We start from the raw sequence: 16,022 nt of genomic DNA, 5'->3' as shown, positions 1-16,022 counted from the left end.
TACATTATAGATCACCGAGGCAGACAATGCTTGCTATCAGAGTGAAAATTAGGCTTAAATTGGAAAGAGAACCTTCTTTTGGATCTACATTAATACACACTTCTGGAACATTGCAAACTCAATGCAAGGTTTTTAATTGTTCCCTAGATTACACATGTAGTAAGTGTATTGGCTTTCAGCAAATGTCCTCACTTCAACCTTTTTAGAATGTAAACTTATTGATCGCATGAGAAAATGTTGCATGATTTTAAAACAAAAATCTACTTCACAATGTTTGTGACAATAACCCACCAAATAATACAGCCAATGAACCTTTATTGTTGTCAGAAACAATGTTAGTGTTTATAAATTGCCAACTTCAATCACAGATCCAGTTCTGTTGCTTTCTGAAAATGTATTCCCTCAAAATACATCATGAATTGAATTGGAAAATAATAATGAAATTCTGTTTTGAGCAGGATCTTAATCTTTAGTTCTGTTATTCCGCGATTGGACATGAGTGCTAATTGGATCCAGATCCACCCAGGTCTGTAGTTTCATGCCCATTGTATACCTACCTGAACCCAGTGAAACAATGCTAAGTAAAAAAAACAAATTTTCAAAATCAAAAAAAAACTTCAGAGTGCATGTAGGGTGACAAGACTTAGACTTTCCTGAAATATTGTCGTCAATTATAAACATAAATTTAAAGGCAAACTTCTATCCATGGGGTCTCATCAGTTGTGATTATACTATTTATAAAAAGAAACAGCTGAAGGGAAAGAACGGTGACAACATCAAAAATTTAAACTCACGACACAATAAGGCTTCTGTCATGTATTCTGCAAAGTTGCAGTCCAGTCAAACGGTAGCTAAAACACTACCTGGAATTTATCACCACTTTAGCAGCAGTAAACAATACAAATTTTGATTTAGTGCTAAAACTAGTGTAATACAAAATTGGCAGCACAAAATGTTGGTTCAAAAATAATGGGGAAGGCACGTCGGTCAAATTTAGAGATGGTGTCCACAGTCCACAGAGATGCGCGTGGGGCTCTGTGGGGCATCAAGTGCTAAATGTTATTTCTGAATTTAAAAAAACAGTACCAGCCGAGTATCTGAATGATAACTTATATATCACCAACATTTTGGTCAAGTAAAATTCTTCTTAGTGTCCCCATGATGTAAATACTGACAACCAAGTGTGTAACATTGCTTGATGTCTCTTTCAGTCTGCGTAGCCCATTTAATGTAGGTGTGCGTTGAGGTCATATTTTTCACAGAATTTATCAGTGAAGGGAATACAAGTCAGGTATTCGCACCATTCACAAGTTATTGGGTAGACGTAGAACAGAACTACCAGCCCAGCAAAAAGTCCGACAAAGGTAACAAGGAAGATCATAATCTGGCATCGCTTGCGGTACAAGTCAAATCTCCCGAAGCTGATGTATGGGAGGAATGCAAAGGACAGGAAGAACCCGCTGACGAAGCCAGAAATGTGAGCAAAATTGTCGATCCACGGGAGCAGGCCAAAGGCAAACAGGAAGAAAACGAGGGCCACCAGTTTGACAAAAGCCCTCCAAGGCCTCGCTAGAATCTGCCAACTCTGGAAGAGCTCCACAAAGAGACAGGCGAGAATTCCAAACTGAGAGCCTGCTGGTCCCACCTTAAGGACAGAGAAATAGAAGATAATTAATTTGCTATACCACAGAATGAGAATCTTTCCAACTCAGTAACATTGTGCTCCCTCAGTACAAATGCAGCTTCACCATTTGGGGACACTATTCGATATTTACTTAGCTGCCAATGCCCCATTTATTTTCCAATGTTCAATACCTTGGAAAGACAAAAATTTCAGGTTAAAAAAAACATTTAAAACTAAAGCACATCCTATTTTGCGACTGAACAATTTTAATGCAGATGTAAGCTACAATTATTTTCCATAAACGAGTAGACACAATTGACAGCAATGTTCGTTCTCCCACGGGATGTAGACAGCATTGGCTAGATTAGCCCATCCCTAACCACCTTGAAGGTAGTGATGGTGAACTGCCGTCTGCAGTTCTTGGGGTGTCGGGACAGTCAGTGCTGAAAGGAAAGGAAATTACAGGCTTTTGAGCCAGCAACAGTTGAGGAACACAGATATCATTTTCAAGTCAGGTTGGTGTGTGCCATGGAGATGGTGGCGGTGCTCCCATGCTGCCATTGCCCTTCCAGGGATAAAGGCCAAGTGCTTGGAAGATCTGTCATATCAGTTTACCTTTGCTCACTGACATTGCTATACTGAGGACTAATTACTATCTCACACTCTCTTAGTGAAGAGCAAGTAATTCAGGCATAGTTTACAATTTGCTCTGATCATAGATCATAGAATCCCTACACTGTGTGGAAACAGGCCTTTCGACCCGACAAGTCCACACTGACCCTCATCCCACCCAGACCCATCCCCTGATAGCCCACCTAATTTACACACCCTGAACACTATGGACAATTTCCCATGGCCAATCCACCTAGCCTGCACATCTCTGGACTGTGGGAGGAAACCCACACAGACACAGGGAGAACGTGCAAACTCCACACAGACAGACACAGTCACCCAAGGGTGGAATCGAACCCAGGTCCCTGGTGCTGTGAGGCAGCAGTGATAACCACTGAGCCACCGTGCCGCCCAGGGTGGTCTTCAATTATGTTGGTCTTCAATTGTCGGCCCATGCAGCAACCTTGCAGTATCAAAAGCAAAATGTTGTGGATTTTGGTTGAGAACTTGACTTCTTTTCCCCCGTCCACTCCTGTGAAGGCTACATTCCTGAGAAATCATGCTTTTTCTCTTTGCTGCTGCTGACTAACTTGCTGATCTCTACTCTCAACAGAGGACAGCTCTTGCTGAAATGAATACAACTGATGGAAAGTGGTACTAAAACTTTGCCGGTAACAAAAAATAGCCACGGCCAGCAACATGTTGTATCTAACTGTGAGTGAGTGGACAAAATCCCAGCTATAGAACACATGTAACTTTATCCAGTCTTTTTGGAATAGGGTGGGAAAAGATAGATCTTTTACGTCACCTTAGTGCACTTACTTCATGCATATGCCTTGAGGATGTTAATAGTCAGATCAGACTGAACCAATACTGAAATTCCGCTTGTTTTTGACCCCTAATCTATTGTGTAGAACTACTTCTGTGTGGGCAACAAAAGTATCAGCAGGACATTTTGTCTTCATCTTGTAGATGTGATTCTCAGTGAAATTCTCAGGATTTGTGCTTTCATGTTAATGTTGCGTCTCTTGCTGGTGATGTAGATAAATATTTCAATGCTTTGGTGGTGATGCTGTTCAGATTATCTCACCACTTAGTGATGTTCTGGGATATTTTCTGCTTTACCAGCTCAGGTTTAAGTTGAACGCAGGCTCTGTTTCATTGTTCCCTCTCATTTACTTGCCAGCTTCGGTGTCAATGTCTAACCTTGGAGTCTCAGCTCCACCATGATAGACTCGGTATGTGTAGATACTTAGATATCTACTTTTTGAACAGCCCAGGCAGAGACTTAGGCGTGCCAGTTGTAATATTGGTTTCTTTATACCAGTGTATTGGAGAGCTGTTGTCTTGGTCCTCTGATAATATCTTGTGTAATAGAGATGCTAGGCACTTTCTTCCATTTAACTACCCTGCAAGTGAATCACTATCTGCTTAGAGAGGCATGGCTTGGACAGGCAATAAGACAAGGTTGCGGTCTTTCTTTGCCTCCCAGCATTTCAGAAGGGTCTTACTAACCATCTGGTCGTGTCTTTCTCTAAACCAGTATCTCCTGGGGTAAACTGGTGATATGGTGATTATGTCACGTCCATGTTCAACGAATTTCTTACATCCTTAAGACCAACTGGGTTCTGTTGTCACATGTTCTTTCTTACTCAGCTGAACTTATATTACAGAAAAAACAAAGAACTGCCAGCGCTGGAAATCTGAAACAGAAACAGAAACTGCTGGAGAAACTCAGCACGTCTGGCTGCATCTGAGCAGTGAGAATTAGAGTTAACATTGAGTCCAGTGACCGTTCTTCAGAATGCAGAACTCAGTGCTGAGGTGATTACGATAGCTCTCAAATGTTTCAGATAAAGAGGAACTTCTAGCAGTAGTCTGTAAATGAGATATCATTCTTGATCGAGTGTGAATAAATGAGCTCCCACTGCATCCTGTAGCCATTGCTTCCTCTTTCTGCTATGTACATCCATATTTCTGGTATATACTGAAAATTGATGACTTTCTTTTGATGGCTTTCAATAAACCTACACTGCACAGATTTGATCTGGTTCTGAGCTAATGCTTCTCCGATTCTATAAAGGCACTCATGCACATACTGGTGGGCTTGTTTTCCACAGTGCACTGGTATTTCTGGATTCAGCTAGTGGTATATCACACTGCTGACAGACCAACACTGCTGGCTGTATCTGTGGTATCTTATCGGGCCATCCCTGGATCACTTGCTAAAACAGCATCTGTAGCCTATCTTTGCTGGTTGCCTGTGTAATCTGACTCCATGACAGTGGTCACTAGATCATGACTAGATCCTTCATTTTACAGTTCACCTGCAGTGACAATGGAACCAAGGCACCTGCCAGCACCATGTCTCTTCCTGGCTTGTCTTTCAGAGGAAATATTGTCACTTCTTGCACTGAAGCTTGCACAATCTTTCAGGTGCGAGGTACATTTTGCTTGTACAATTGCTTCAGTGGATGATGGTCACTCTCTCGTATCAATTTTCTCCAATTCTCCAATTTCTTACACCCGTGCACGAATCCCAAAAGCTTACTTTCCAAATTGGCCTCAGTGTGAATGCTATTGTTTTTCTGTAGTACCATGGAGACTACTTGTTTTGTAGAATCATCTACTCACAGAGCGACAGGTTTCTCTCTGTGGTATGACAGAGTATTGGAGGTGGGACATCACGTTGAGGTTGTACAGGCATTGGTGAGGCCTTTTCTGGAGTACCGTGTGCAGTTATGGTCACCCTGTTATAGGAAGGATAATTATTAAGCTGGAGAGGGTTCAGAAGGGATTTACCAGGATGTTGCCAGAACTAGAGGGTTTGAGTTATAAAGAAAGGCTGGATAGGCTGGGGCCTTCTTCTCTGGAGTGTAGGAGGTTGAGAGGTGACCTTACAGAAGTTTATAAAATCATGAGTTTATAAAATCATAAAATCAGATAGGGTCATTGGTAGTTGTCCTTGCCCTTGGATGGGGGATTTCAAGACTAAGGGACACATTTTTAAGATGAGAGAAGATAGATTTTAAAAAAAGACATGAGGGTGGTTCACATGTGAAATGAACTTCCAGAGGAAGCGGTGGATATAGGCACAATTACAATGTTTTAAAGACATTTGGACAATTACACGAATACGAAAGGTTTGAAGGGATGTGGGCCAGGAGCAGTCAGGTGGGACTAGTTTAGTTTGGGCTGTTTGGACCAAAGGGTCATTTTCCATGCAGTATGACTGAGTGTCACCTGTGTACTATAGCTTTGAGTTCGTTGAAATTTGTGCAAGACTCTGATCTTTGGTACTCTACGTCATCTTTAGTCAGTATTCATTTGTTTGACTTTGACAGGTCAGGTATGAAAGACCACCAGGACTCAAATCAAGACCCGGAAACTTTACAACTCTTTGGAGTTTGTCTAACATTAGAGAATTAAGGGACACAAATAAACAATAACTGTCTTCCATTTATGTGGAAGATGAAGAGAATTGTTTTCCCCTCTCAGACAGTCTTCAGTATTTGGAATGCTCTTGCTTGGACAGCAACAGAGATGTGATTGTTGAATGTTTTTAAGGTAGAGCCTTGATGCACATGGGGGATTCTTAGAATCTTGGCAGTGCACAGAAAGGTGGAGTTAAGGTAACAATCAGAACAACCATGTCGTAAGTCAATGGTGGATCAGGCTCAAAGGGCTGAATGGCCTGTCTCAACAGTTAATTCCTACGTTTGTACGTACACATGTTCACATTTCTCAGAAATGGCAATTGTTTTCGGGGCTCCCCTTGACTCAGTCACGTATGGCTACCACAATGAAGAACTGTTATCCTGTCCCTACACAATACAGTTATCTTTGTTTCAATTGATCGCAGCTTCGTATGGTGTAGGGTCAGTGTCTGATAAGGCTTGCTACGCATTTGTCTGGGCTTTTTTGGGTTTATGACTGAAACCAAAAAAACAATCCCTCGAGAACCTCGACACCAAAATGTAAAACAGCACCTCCAAAAGCACTGGTTGGAAATCTTATTGAGAGTTTGACATTTTGGTGCAAATTAACAACAATGGTCTAGTGCTCATTAGAAATGGGAGTTTGGATTGATAAAAGTTACTTCAAACCTTACAACCACAGGGGGAGGAAACTTCTATTCCATTAACACAGGTTAGATTGTTTGAGCTTTAAAGGACACTTAATTCGCAGTGATACGCAGTCCCTGAGCAGATGTTTGTTTACCAGTTTAGAAAGAGGCAGTTCAAATCATTTACAGTAATGGCTCATTATGTTGCTGCCTACTAAAGGGGAAAAAAATCACCCTCAATAATAACCAGTGATGACTGAACAACCATGGATATTTTCTGGCCAAACAAACCTTTTGCGTCTAGTGCAAGTCAAATAATGTGAAACATTCAGTAAAACCTAAATTATAGAGTGGCCAATCTATTTGTATTTAACCTCAGCGACCTTTGATGCAAACTAGATGGATTTATGTGAGAGAAGCACAATCTAAAAGTCATTATGAAAATTTTAATGGACTCAATTAGGAAGTGGCATTCGTTAAATTGCAGGGGTACGATAAAATTATTCACATTGCCTGCACTTAAACAAAAACGCAGTGCGTTGGTGACATTTATTTCATTAGCACCCGCAATCAGCCATTGCTCATGGAAGCAACAAAAAAATTAAACCTTTCATGATTCAAAGAGCAATGCCACTCTGATCTTCAAAAGAATTCTGCACACAATTACAGCTTTTTATCCTATTTCATATTTTCATTGGAGAATACCAATTCAAATTAGACAAAAGTAAGCAGCAATAGAGTGTTTGTACTAAAGCACTGTGTTCTTATTAAGATGCAGTTTTTAAATAGTGGATAGCTACATGTGAAAAAGGTATTTGAGATTCAAGAGACATTGAAATTGTTGCTGAGAGAGGACAAAGCTGAGTGCAAGGGTGACTGTGCATTTCCCCTCTGACATTAATAATTTGGTCTCTCTTTTCAGGGCAAGGAATTTAATCTATTTGACAGTAACTGTGATCATTTATTTGATTCCTGCAAATTCAGTGGTCAGTTGCCCAAGCTTTAAAAGCAAACAAGTGATTTTCTTTTACTGAAGATATTAAAATGGAAAATCGTTTGCGTCAAACATCTTATTAAAATGTCTAAAGTGTCTAAATGTGAAATGGTCCTACAGCCATTTAAAAAAAAAAAACAGCGCTGCCTCTCACCAAATCCATTTATTGAGCACGACAAACTGCGTTTCACACTGGCATGTATATCCAACGATTTACCTACCTCTGCTCGGTAAGGCAAGAATATGGCACTAGCCAGATTTCCGGTGATTCCGCTCAGGATGTAAATGATAGAAATCCGAAGCCAGCCTGCTAGTTTTTCAAGGTCCCTAAGGATTGTCATTTGGAAGCAGATGGACACAATACAGTGAAGAATCCTGTGGGATAAATAATGAGAAACAAAAACCTGATCAAGAATAAACCTCTGAAAATTCTGGAAGAATGGGGCGGTGGGGGTGGAGACATTAACTCTGCCACTGAAAACTGCAATAATTTCACTACGTTTAACGTAAACCAGCCGCATTGCTCATGTGATTATATGTTAAAGGCACAATATAATCACAAGTGACTGTGAAATCTTGCCTACGCATTTCGTGTGCACAATTGTAACTTAGAATCTGTACTGGATCTTGTTGACTATGAGTTCCCTGATTGGGGTGGTTAACCTGGGCCAATGAGGAAACCCTGGCTGACAGATATAAGCAGGGGATTGCTAGGTGCGTAACCACAACCATGAAACGCAGTTCCTGTTTATCGACCGTGACGGTTTGGCGGTCGCCCTCAGGATGCTGCCTGTCTTTTACCAGGACCTGATCACTGCCTGAAACACGGTCGACTCGTGTCGCGCCTACCCCCCACCTCCCGGCAGGAGTGGCAGCCATCGTCAGAGAACCGCTGCTCAGGAACCCGCACCTCCACGATCGCAGATTCGAGTGGCTGTCGTAGGGGAGGGCCGTGGCTGCGGGGGTGACCAGTGTCGGGGCCTGGGCTGGATGCTGCCACAGGGATTGGCACACAGGGCCGTAGTAAATGTCTGGCTCGCGGCTACTCGATGCCTCAAAATGGCGGCGCTCGGACCCAGCGTCATGCACCAGCTAAGGACGCTCCGGTGTGCGGTGGGATCCCGTCTGCGCGTACCCCTGCTTGGACGGAATTTCGCATCGGCCCCAGGATCCCGTACCCCACAACCTGAGCCGGAATTTCAACTTTGCACCCTCTTAAGAGAGATGTGAAATGGCAGGTCCCGTACAGACCTGCTGCTGCACACCATCCATCGCGTCGCCTTCACCCATCGGCCATGCCCATTTACCACCAGGTGGTGGGGATCCCCATTGGAGAACTCTCTATGCAGCAGTCCTCCCCTTATCCCTCGGGGATCTGGGGTGGGGGTGGTGGTGTTGTTGCACACAGCGGTCCCATGTAACCGCAGATTGTGGTGGCTCAAGGACTCCCAGCCCAACTGCCTGTTTTGTGGCACCGTGGAGTCTGTGGACCATGTCTTTATCGGGTACAGGCGCTTGCACTCCCTTTCGCAGTTACCTCTGTGTTTCTGGCTGCACTTCAGCCCCACGCTCCTGGTCTTTGGGCACCTTGTTCGGATGGGGGGGCGCGGGGGAGGGGGGGGTTAGCGGGCAGGTCAGAGGATCCCCCCGTGGGTCTGCTCCTGGGCCTGGCCAAGCTGGTCACTACCAGGTCCAGGCACCGGGCCATGGAGGGGGTCATTATGGCCGATTACCTGCCCCCTTTTTCCAGGGTTACGTACGTGCCCAGGTGTCCCCAAGGAATGAACATGCGGTGCCCACACATACTCTTGATACCTTTTGGGAGAGGTGGGCACCGCGGGGTGTGGAGTGCCTTATCTCTCCCTCCCCAATTTAACCTTGATTTGATCCCTACCCTCCCCCTCACTTTTTCTTTCACGTCGGCTCTGTTTGATATTGACTCTTTGGTCACATGGATGTTTTTCCCTGGTGGTGGTATGTTAATAAAGTTATTTGCCCACTAGGTGTTTTTAACTGTATAATCTTTGGGGATTTAGACTCCGAGCCAGTGTACTGTGCGCACGTAAATAAAGGGGGACTTGGTGATGGGATACCAGCCTCTGTGCAGTTAGTTCAGAACCACAGAATCTCTACAGTGTAGAAACAGGCCATTCAGCCAATCAAGCACACACCGACCCTCTGAAGAGCATCCACCCAGACCCACTGCTGCCTCACAGCACCAGGAACCCGGGTTCGATTCCAGCCTCGAGCGACTGTCTGCGTGGAGTTTGCACATTCTCCCTGCATGGGTTTCCTCCAGGTGCTCCGGTTTCCTCCCACAGTACAAAGATGTGCGGGTTAGGCGGATTGGTCATGCTAAATTACCCATAGTGCCCAGGGATGTGCAAGCTGGGTGAGTTAGCCATGGGAAATGCAGGATTAAAGGGATAGGATAGGTCTGGGTGGGATGCTCTTCGGAGTGTCAGTGCATTCTTGAAGGGCCGAATGGCCTGCTTCCACACTGTAGAGATTCTATGACGTGGAAAGGATATTTCCTTTGCAGAGTAAGCTCAGAACTTCAAGGCGATGATTTAAAATCAAGGCCATCCTTTTAAGACAAAGGTGAGGAGCAATCTTTTCTTGTGGGTGTGTGCAACTTTGGAACTTTGCCTCTGAGGTGGTGGAGCATTGGATATTTTCAAGGCAGAAGTAGGTAGATTCTTGTTAGACAAGGGAATAAAAGATTATCAGGGATGGATGGTAATGTGGAATTCGAAACACAAATAGATCAGCCATAATTATACAAAACAAAGAACTGCAGAATCTGGAGATCAGAAACAAATCAGAAATTGCTGGAGAAACTGGGCAGTATCTGCAGATAGAGAAACAGATTCAATAGCTCGAGTTCAGTGATTTGTCTTAGAACCCTTCTCCTGTTCTGTTCTCTAACATTAGTTACTTCAACAGTGAAATGTTAATAGTCAGTGAATCAGTAACAGGGAGGCATAACATTATTGGATGTGTCATGTAACATTACTCTGAGCTGCAGCAATATAAATGGTCTATATTGTGGTCTGATAATATAACTTGCATTGGTGTTAAAAGACACTGTGACCTCTGTCATTACACAACTAATAACTAGCATTAAACTGAGGAAAGACACGTCACTAATTAAACATATTTCTCTGGCTGTGCGTTACTGTTTACAGAAGCTGGCTACCTTTTGATCCCGAGAAGCTTAAACAACCACTGCAGCATTTTGGAAAACTTTGGACCACTGATACTCCGAGGCACCACACTTCAGAGAGAGTTCTCAAAAGGATAAAAACTACCTTTCATCAGAGCATAGAGTTTTAAGAGCAAGGAGGTAATGTTGGAGTTGTACAGAGCATTGGTCAGGCCACAGCTGGAGTTCTGTGCGCAGTTCTGGTCACCTCACTACAGGAGGGAATGTGATGGCACTAGAGGGGGTACAGAGGAGGTTCACCTGGGATGGAGAAACTGAGCTATAAAGGAGAAACTAGATAGGCTTGAGTTGTTTTGTTTAGGACACAATTCTGAGAGGGGACATGGTAGAGGTGTATAAGATAATGAGGGGAATGGACAGGGGGAATAGAGAGAGCTGTCCCCCTTGGTTGAGAGGTTAATCACAAAAGGGCAGAGTTTTAAGGTAAGGGGTAGGAGATTCAGATGGATTTGAGTAAAAAACTTTTTCACTCAGTATGTGATGGGAATCCAGAATGCATTGCCTGGGAAGGTAGTGGAGACTAGAAACATTACAACCTTTAAAACAAAAATTTGGATGGGTACTTCAAATATTATAACATTCAAGGGTATGGGGCAAGTGCAGGAAATTGGGACTAGCACATTTTTAGTGCAGACTTGATGGGCCGAAGAGCCTTTTCAGCACTATGTGAATCTATGAATCCTTCTTACAAGTGCCTTCTCAAAGATATAGCAACATCTTTTGCTAGCTCAAGGTGGATAACATTGTTGCTACACTCAATACAATGAATATCTCTATTCTGAAGGGTCACTGGGCTAAAACATTAATTCTTTCTCTCCACAGATACTGCCAGACCTGCAGAGTTTCTCCAGCAATTTCTGTTTTTGTTTCTGATTTCTAGCATCAGCAGTTCTTTGTTTTATAATATTGTTCACATTCTGAAGAGGAAATCCAAAACTTCTTTCTATAATATCAATAATAGGAAGACTCAGAGCTCCATCTATAATAGTCTGCACCTTACCAAAAATATCACATATTCCTTACAAAACAGCTGTGATAGTCAAGTCATGGAGTTCCACATCTCCAACATGAGGTAGCATTATTACAAGAGACCTGTTAGCATTTTATTAAAAAGTGCTGAACGCAGTCAGTCTTAACTCAAAAAAAATCTCAGCACTAAGTATCAATGATTGGGAATCGTTTACATGGAGAAATTATTCATGGCTATAGATTATTATGGTGATAAATATTTTTAATTCATGGTTAAGTGTGGAAACCGGACTTTTTAAAAGTGAACTGAAAATTTCAGTATATTAGGGTGAGCAGTTAGACTTGGATATATTAATTCACTATTGCCATTTGAAGTATAGTCTCAATTTAGATCAATAGTTAAATGGATATTTTGAATAACTCTCAACTCTAATTTATATTTCTTAAGGATTATCTTTGTCCCCATTTGAACTGTGAGTATGAAATATAGAAAAATGTTCTGTGATATTAAACCAACATAGCTTTGTAATCATCACCATCAAAAAACATTTTGCAAATCCATTGCCTAACTAGTCCCATCTTTTGAATAGTTCCAAATTTTACAAGAGATAGGGTTTATTGCAATTTCCAACCCTTTTGGTCAACAAGGTAGATCAGGTTCAATTTTAATTATATTAGTTGCATTTATATAAGTGAAACATGTCCAGATTTATTGGAGAAAGTGAGGACAATACATTCAGATCTACTTCAGTCAGAACTACAATGGACAGTGAAGGACAAATCCAAGGGACTGTTGATGGATTAAACATTACTCCTCGATTTAACAAAGAAGTTTATCTTGTAATAAGCTGTGCAAGCTGATTTCATTGATGTCAGTGTTCAGACACGTGCAGGGAAGCTGGTCATGAGGAGGAGGAGTTAAACTCAACATTTATGCAACAGAGCGTGAAAATCCTACCTCGTGGAAAGGTCATGTGACTTGGCCATACAAGGATTATGTCAACGGTCAGTAACAAGAGGACTTAATAATGATACTGATTAAAGATCCATTTTTATCCAGACTTATAGACCTTAGGTTTGCACACCTGCTTGCCAACCATACTAGCAGCAATGCCAATACTGGGACAATCTCTCTCTGTAACGTCCTTTCCAGACCAAGTTAGCTGCCTTTGTGGTAAAGCTCAAGTCAAAGATTATCTTGCCTGCATAGGACGAGTCACCTTGTCCTTATTTTTCAACCAGTGGCTAGGGACGTTACAATGTTGAAGGTGCTCGGTTGTTGTTGTTGTTGTAACAGTATAAACGTTAAAAAGAAACTCATAGCAAGTTCCATTTCTGTACTCAGTGCAGAAATATGAGTAAGGAAACTCTCGGTTGTTACCCCTAGTAGGCAGCGGTGCTGACGTTGATACAAGGATAAGGTTATTCTGCTTTGCTGTATGCCTAAAGAGCTTCTGTACCTGTGAACTGGCCACTGACTCTGAATCATAAAATCAAAACAGTGCAGACAGAGGCCTTTTGTTAAAGGTCATGGACAAGATCAACAGCACAGAAAAAGGCCCTTTGGCCCATTTTCTGTGTGCTGGTCAAAAACAACCACTTAACTACTCTAATCCCAAATTCCAGCACTTGGTCCAAATTCTTGTATGCCTTGACAAAAGCAACTCATTTGACTGGCACTATATCCACAAACATCCACTCTCTCCACCACTGTCACTCAGTAGCAGCAGTGTGTATATCTACAAGATGCCCTGCAGAAATTCACCAAAGATCCTAAGACAGCACCTTCCAAACCCATGACCATTTCCATCTAGAAGGACAAGGGCAGCAGGTACATGGGAAAACCACTGCCTTCAAGTTTCCCTCCAACCCCTTCCTGACTTGGAAATATATCGCCATTCCTTCACTGATAATTGGGTCAAAATCCTGGAATTCCCTCCCTAAGGGCGTTGTGGGTCAACCCACAGCAGGAGGACTGCAGTGGTTCAAGAAGGCAGCTCACCACCACCTTCTCAAGGGGGCAACTAGGGACGGGGATTAAAATGCAGGCAATGACATACATATCCCATGAGTGAATTAATATTAATAATCTCAAGTGCACATCTAAACACTTCTTCAATGTTATGAGGATTTCTACCTCTGCCACCCTTACAGGCAGTCACTCCCAGGTTCCAAACATCCTCTGGGTGAAAATGTTTTCTTCTCATCCCCTCGATACCTCCTGCCCCTTACCCTAAACCTACATCCCTTATCATTGATCCTTCCACTAGGGGGTAAAAGTTTCTTCCTGTCTACGCCCCTCATAATTGTATACCTCTTAACCATGTCACCCCTCCCTCAGTCTCCCATGCTCTAAAGAAAGCAATCCCAGTCTGTATGATCTGGACCTTGGCAACAAATATTATGACAAATAAATACTCAAACCGATAAGACCGCATTTATACTTGTCCCTTGACTCCACGGTGACAGAAATGCTTACCCTGCGTGCAGAAAGAGTGAAAGCCAGAGCCTGTAAAACTGATCAGGAATTTCCGGATTGAGGAATGGCAGCAGACCACACACATCATCCATGCAGTGCACCTGGACACAAAAAAGGCACATTCTAAACTCTGGCACAGCAAATCAACATTTAACACTGTCGTGCGTCATTTCAAAATACCTCAAGCATAAGGACATTCCAGAATGGGCAAAGGCTACTGGGGCAGATGTGCGATGTTGGGTTTAATCACTGTCTCCTCTTCCATTTTGTCTTTTACAGCCCTATATCATCAACCACAGCTGTTTTCATCTGCCACTGCTCAAACTAAAAAGGCTGACACTACTTTGCTTCCTCTGTTTTCATTTCAAGCAGAGTTTGAAAAGCCAGTTCCAGCTTGTGTGCTTGGCCCAAGGACTTAGTCAGCTCTGAGACCGAGAGGCCCTAGCAGAACCCAGGCTGTGCATCGGGGAGCAGGTTGTTGCTGGGGAAATTCCACCTGCTCAGACAGTCAACGACGACCACGGTCACTTTGGGGATGGAGAGCAGGCTAGAGGAAAGGGAAGCAGAGTGTTAGATTGGTTGTGGCTTTTGTGGAACCAAAGTCTTCAAACCAAAGACTTTGCTGCCTGGGCTGTAGCTTGTATGGGGACAACCTCAAAATTGGGTGGGGTGGGGAGGGGAAGGTGGTGGTGGTGGTGGTGGTGGAGCTGCAGCTCACACTGAGACAGCATGGCTCAAAGGATACAGCAAACACTGGGGCACAAGTCTTCAGCATCCTGTGGTCTTTTCTGCACTTTGGCACAGTCAGCCATTTTGATGTCACATGGAGTGAACCGAATTAATTGAAGACTGGCCTGTTATGTTAGGACACAAGATAAGGTTGAAATAGCTCATTCCCTCAGCATTTCCTTCTGATCATGGCCCTTATCACCTCAAATTTTGCACTCAAATTGCTCTCTGCCTTTATCAAGGACTGAGCTAGGTTCCCTCATTAGTCCTTCAATGGTCTTCTTCCTTCCATTGAACAGTGAAAAGTCGACCAGGTAGCACAATGGCTCAGTGGCTTTCACTGCTGCCTCACAGCGCCAGAGACCCGGGTTCGATTCCACCTTCGGGCGACTGTCCATGTAGAATTTATACATTCTCCCTGTGTCTGCATGGGTTTCCTCCCAAAGTTGTGCAGGTTAGGTGGATTAGATATGCTAAGTAGTTTCTTAGTATCCAGGGATGCACAGGCTAGGTGGATTGGCCATGGGAAATGCAGGGTTACAGGGATAGGGTAGGTCTGAGTGGGATGCTCTTTGGAGGGTTGGTGTAGTCTCGATGGGCCAAATGACCTGCTTCCACACTGTAGGGATTCTATGATTCTTAACGACTGGTAGTCATTAGAACAACAAAAATCTACATTCTAGACTGATTAAATAGATCTAAAGAGGGAGCTCAGGTTAGCAATTTTCTTTTAAACTCAGACCCAGCCAAGACTAGGAGGCTGACATGAAACTAAATCAATTAGGGGTATTGATACTGACTAGTGTGGCAGGATTCGATTGCAACTGTTGCCTTGTACATCCATTTGTTATCCATAAAATAAAATAAAGTAGCTTAAAGATTTGCACTTAGACTTATCTTACTAGGGTTTTAATTCTGTCTACCTGAAGGTTAATTGAAGTACACACGAGGACACGCACAAAACACAGATAGGCAGTTTGGACAACCACGTGGATCTTGGAAACTACAGGCTCATTCCTGGATGTAGCACGGTCAGAACTGAACTAGAAATTAACATTCAAGACAAAAAAGCCCGAAATTTACAACAGGCCTGACACAGACAAGAGTTTTTGATCAAACAGACTACTCTGGATGCTGAAAATCCAAAACGAACACTGAAAGTACTGGAAATACTCAACAGGCCTGACAACGTAGGTGGAGGGAAAAATGTGCCAAGTCAATGACCTTTTAATCGAAACTGGGAACTGTTAAGTTGTAATAGGTGTTGAGAAAATGTTTGGATGTGGGAGAAAAAGGAGGGATATGGGGGGGGGGGGGGGGGGG

The 16,022-nt window shown here is 43.1% G+C and overlaps 1 protein-coding gene across 3 annotated transcripts in view; it reads right to left on the bottom strand.

Moving 5' to 3' along the window:
• Positions 1–298: 298 nt before the first annotated feature.
• Positions 299–16,022, bottom strand: part of rhbdf1a (rhomboid 5 homolog 1a (Drosophila)) — a 226,002-nt gene continuing 210,278 nt past the window's right edge. For all 3 annotated transcript variants that reach the window (XM_048609427.1, XM_048609425.1, XM_048609426.1), the window contains 3 exons: positions 13,971–14,071; positions 7,518–7,671; positions 299–1,645 (listed from right to left, as the gene is read on the bottom strand). In XM_048609427.1, the coding sequence (XP_048465384.1) occupies positions 1,226–1,645; positions 7,518–7,671; positions 13,971–14,071 (675 nt within the window). In that variant the 3' untranslated portion in view covers positions 299–1,225. The remainder of the gene's footprint in view (positions 1,646–7,517; positions 7,672–13,970; positions 14,072–16,022) is intronic.

The sequence above is a fragment of the Rhincodon typus genome, chromosome 21 (assembly GCF_021869965.1).
Source record: "Rhincodon typus isolate 14 chromosome 21, sRhiTyp1.1, whole genome shotgun sequence".
In the NCBI taxonomy this organism is placed as follows: domain Eukaryota; kingdom Metazoa; phylum Chordata; class Chondrichthyes; order Orectolobiformes; family Rhincodontidae; genus Rhincodon; species Rhincodon typus.
The sequence above is the reverse complement of the archived record's forward strand: the minus strand, read 5'-3'. Positions and strand labels throughout refer to the sequence as shown.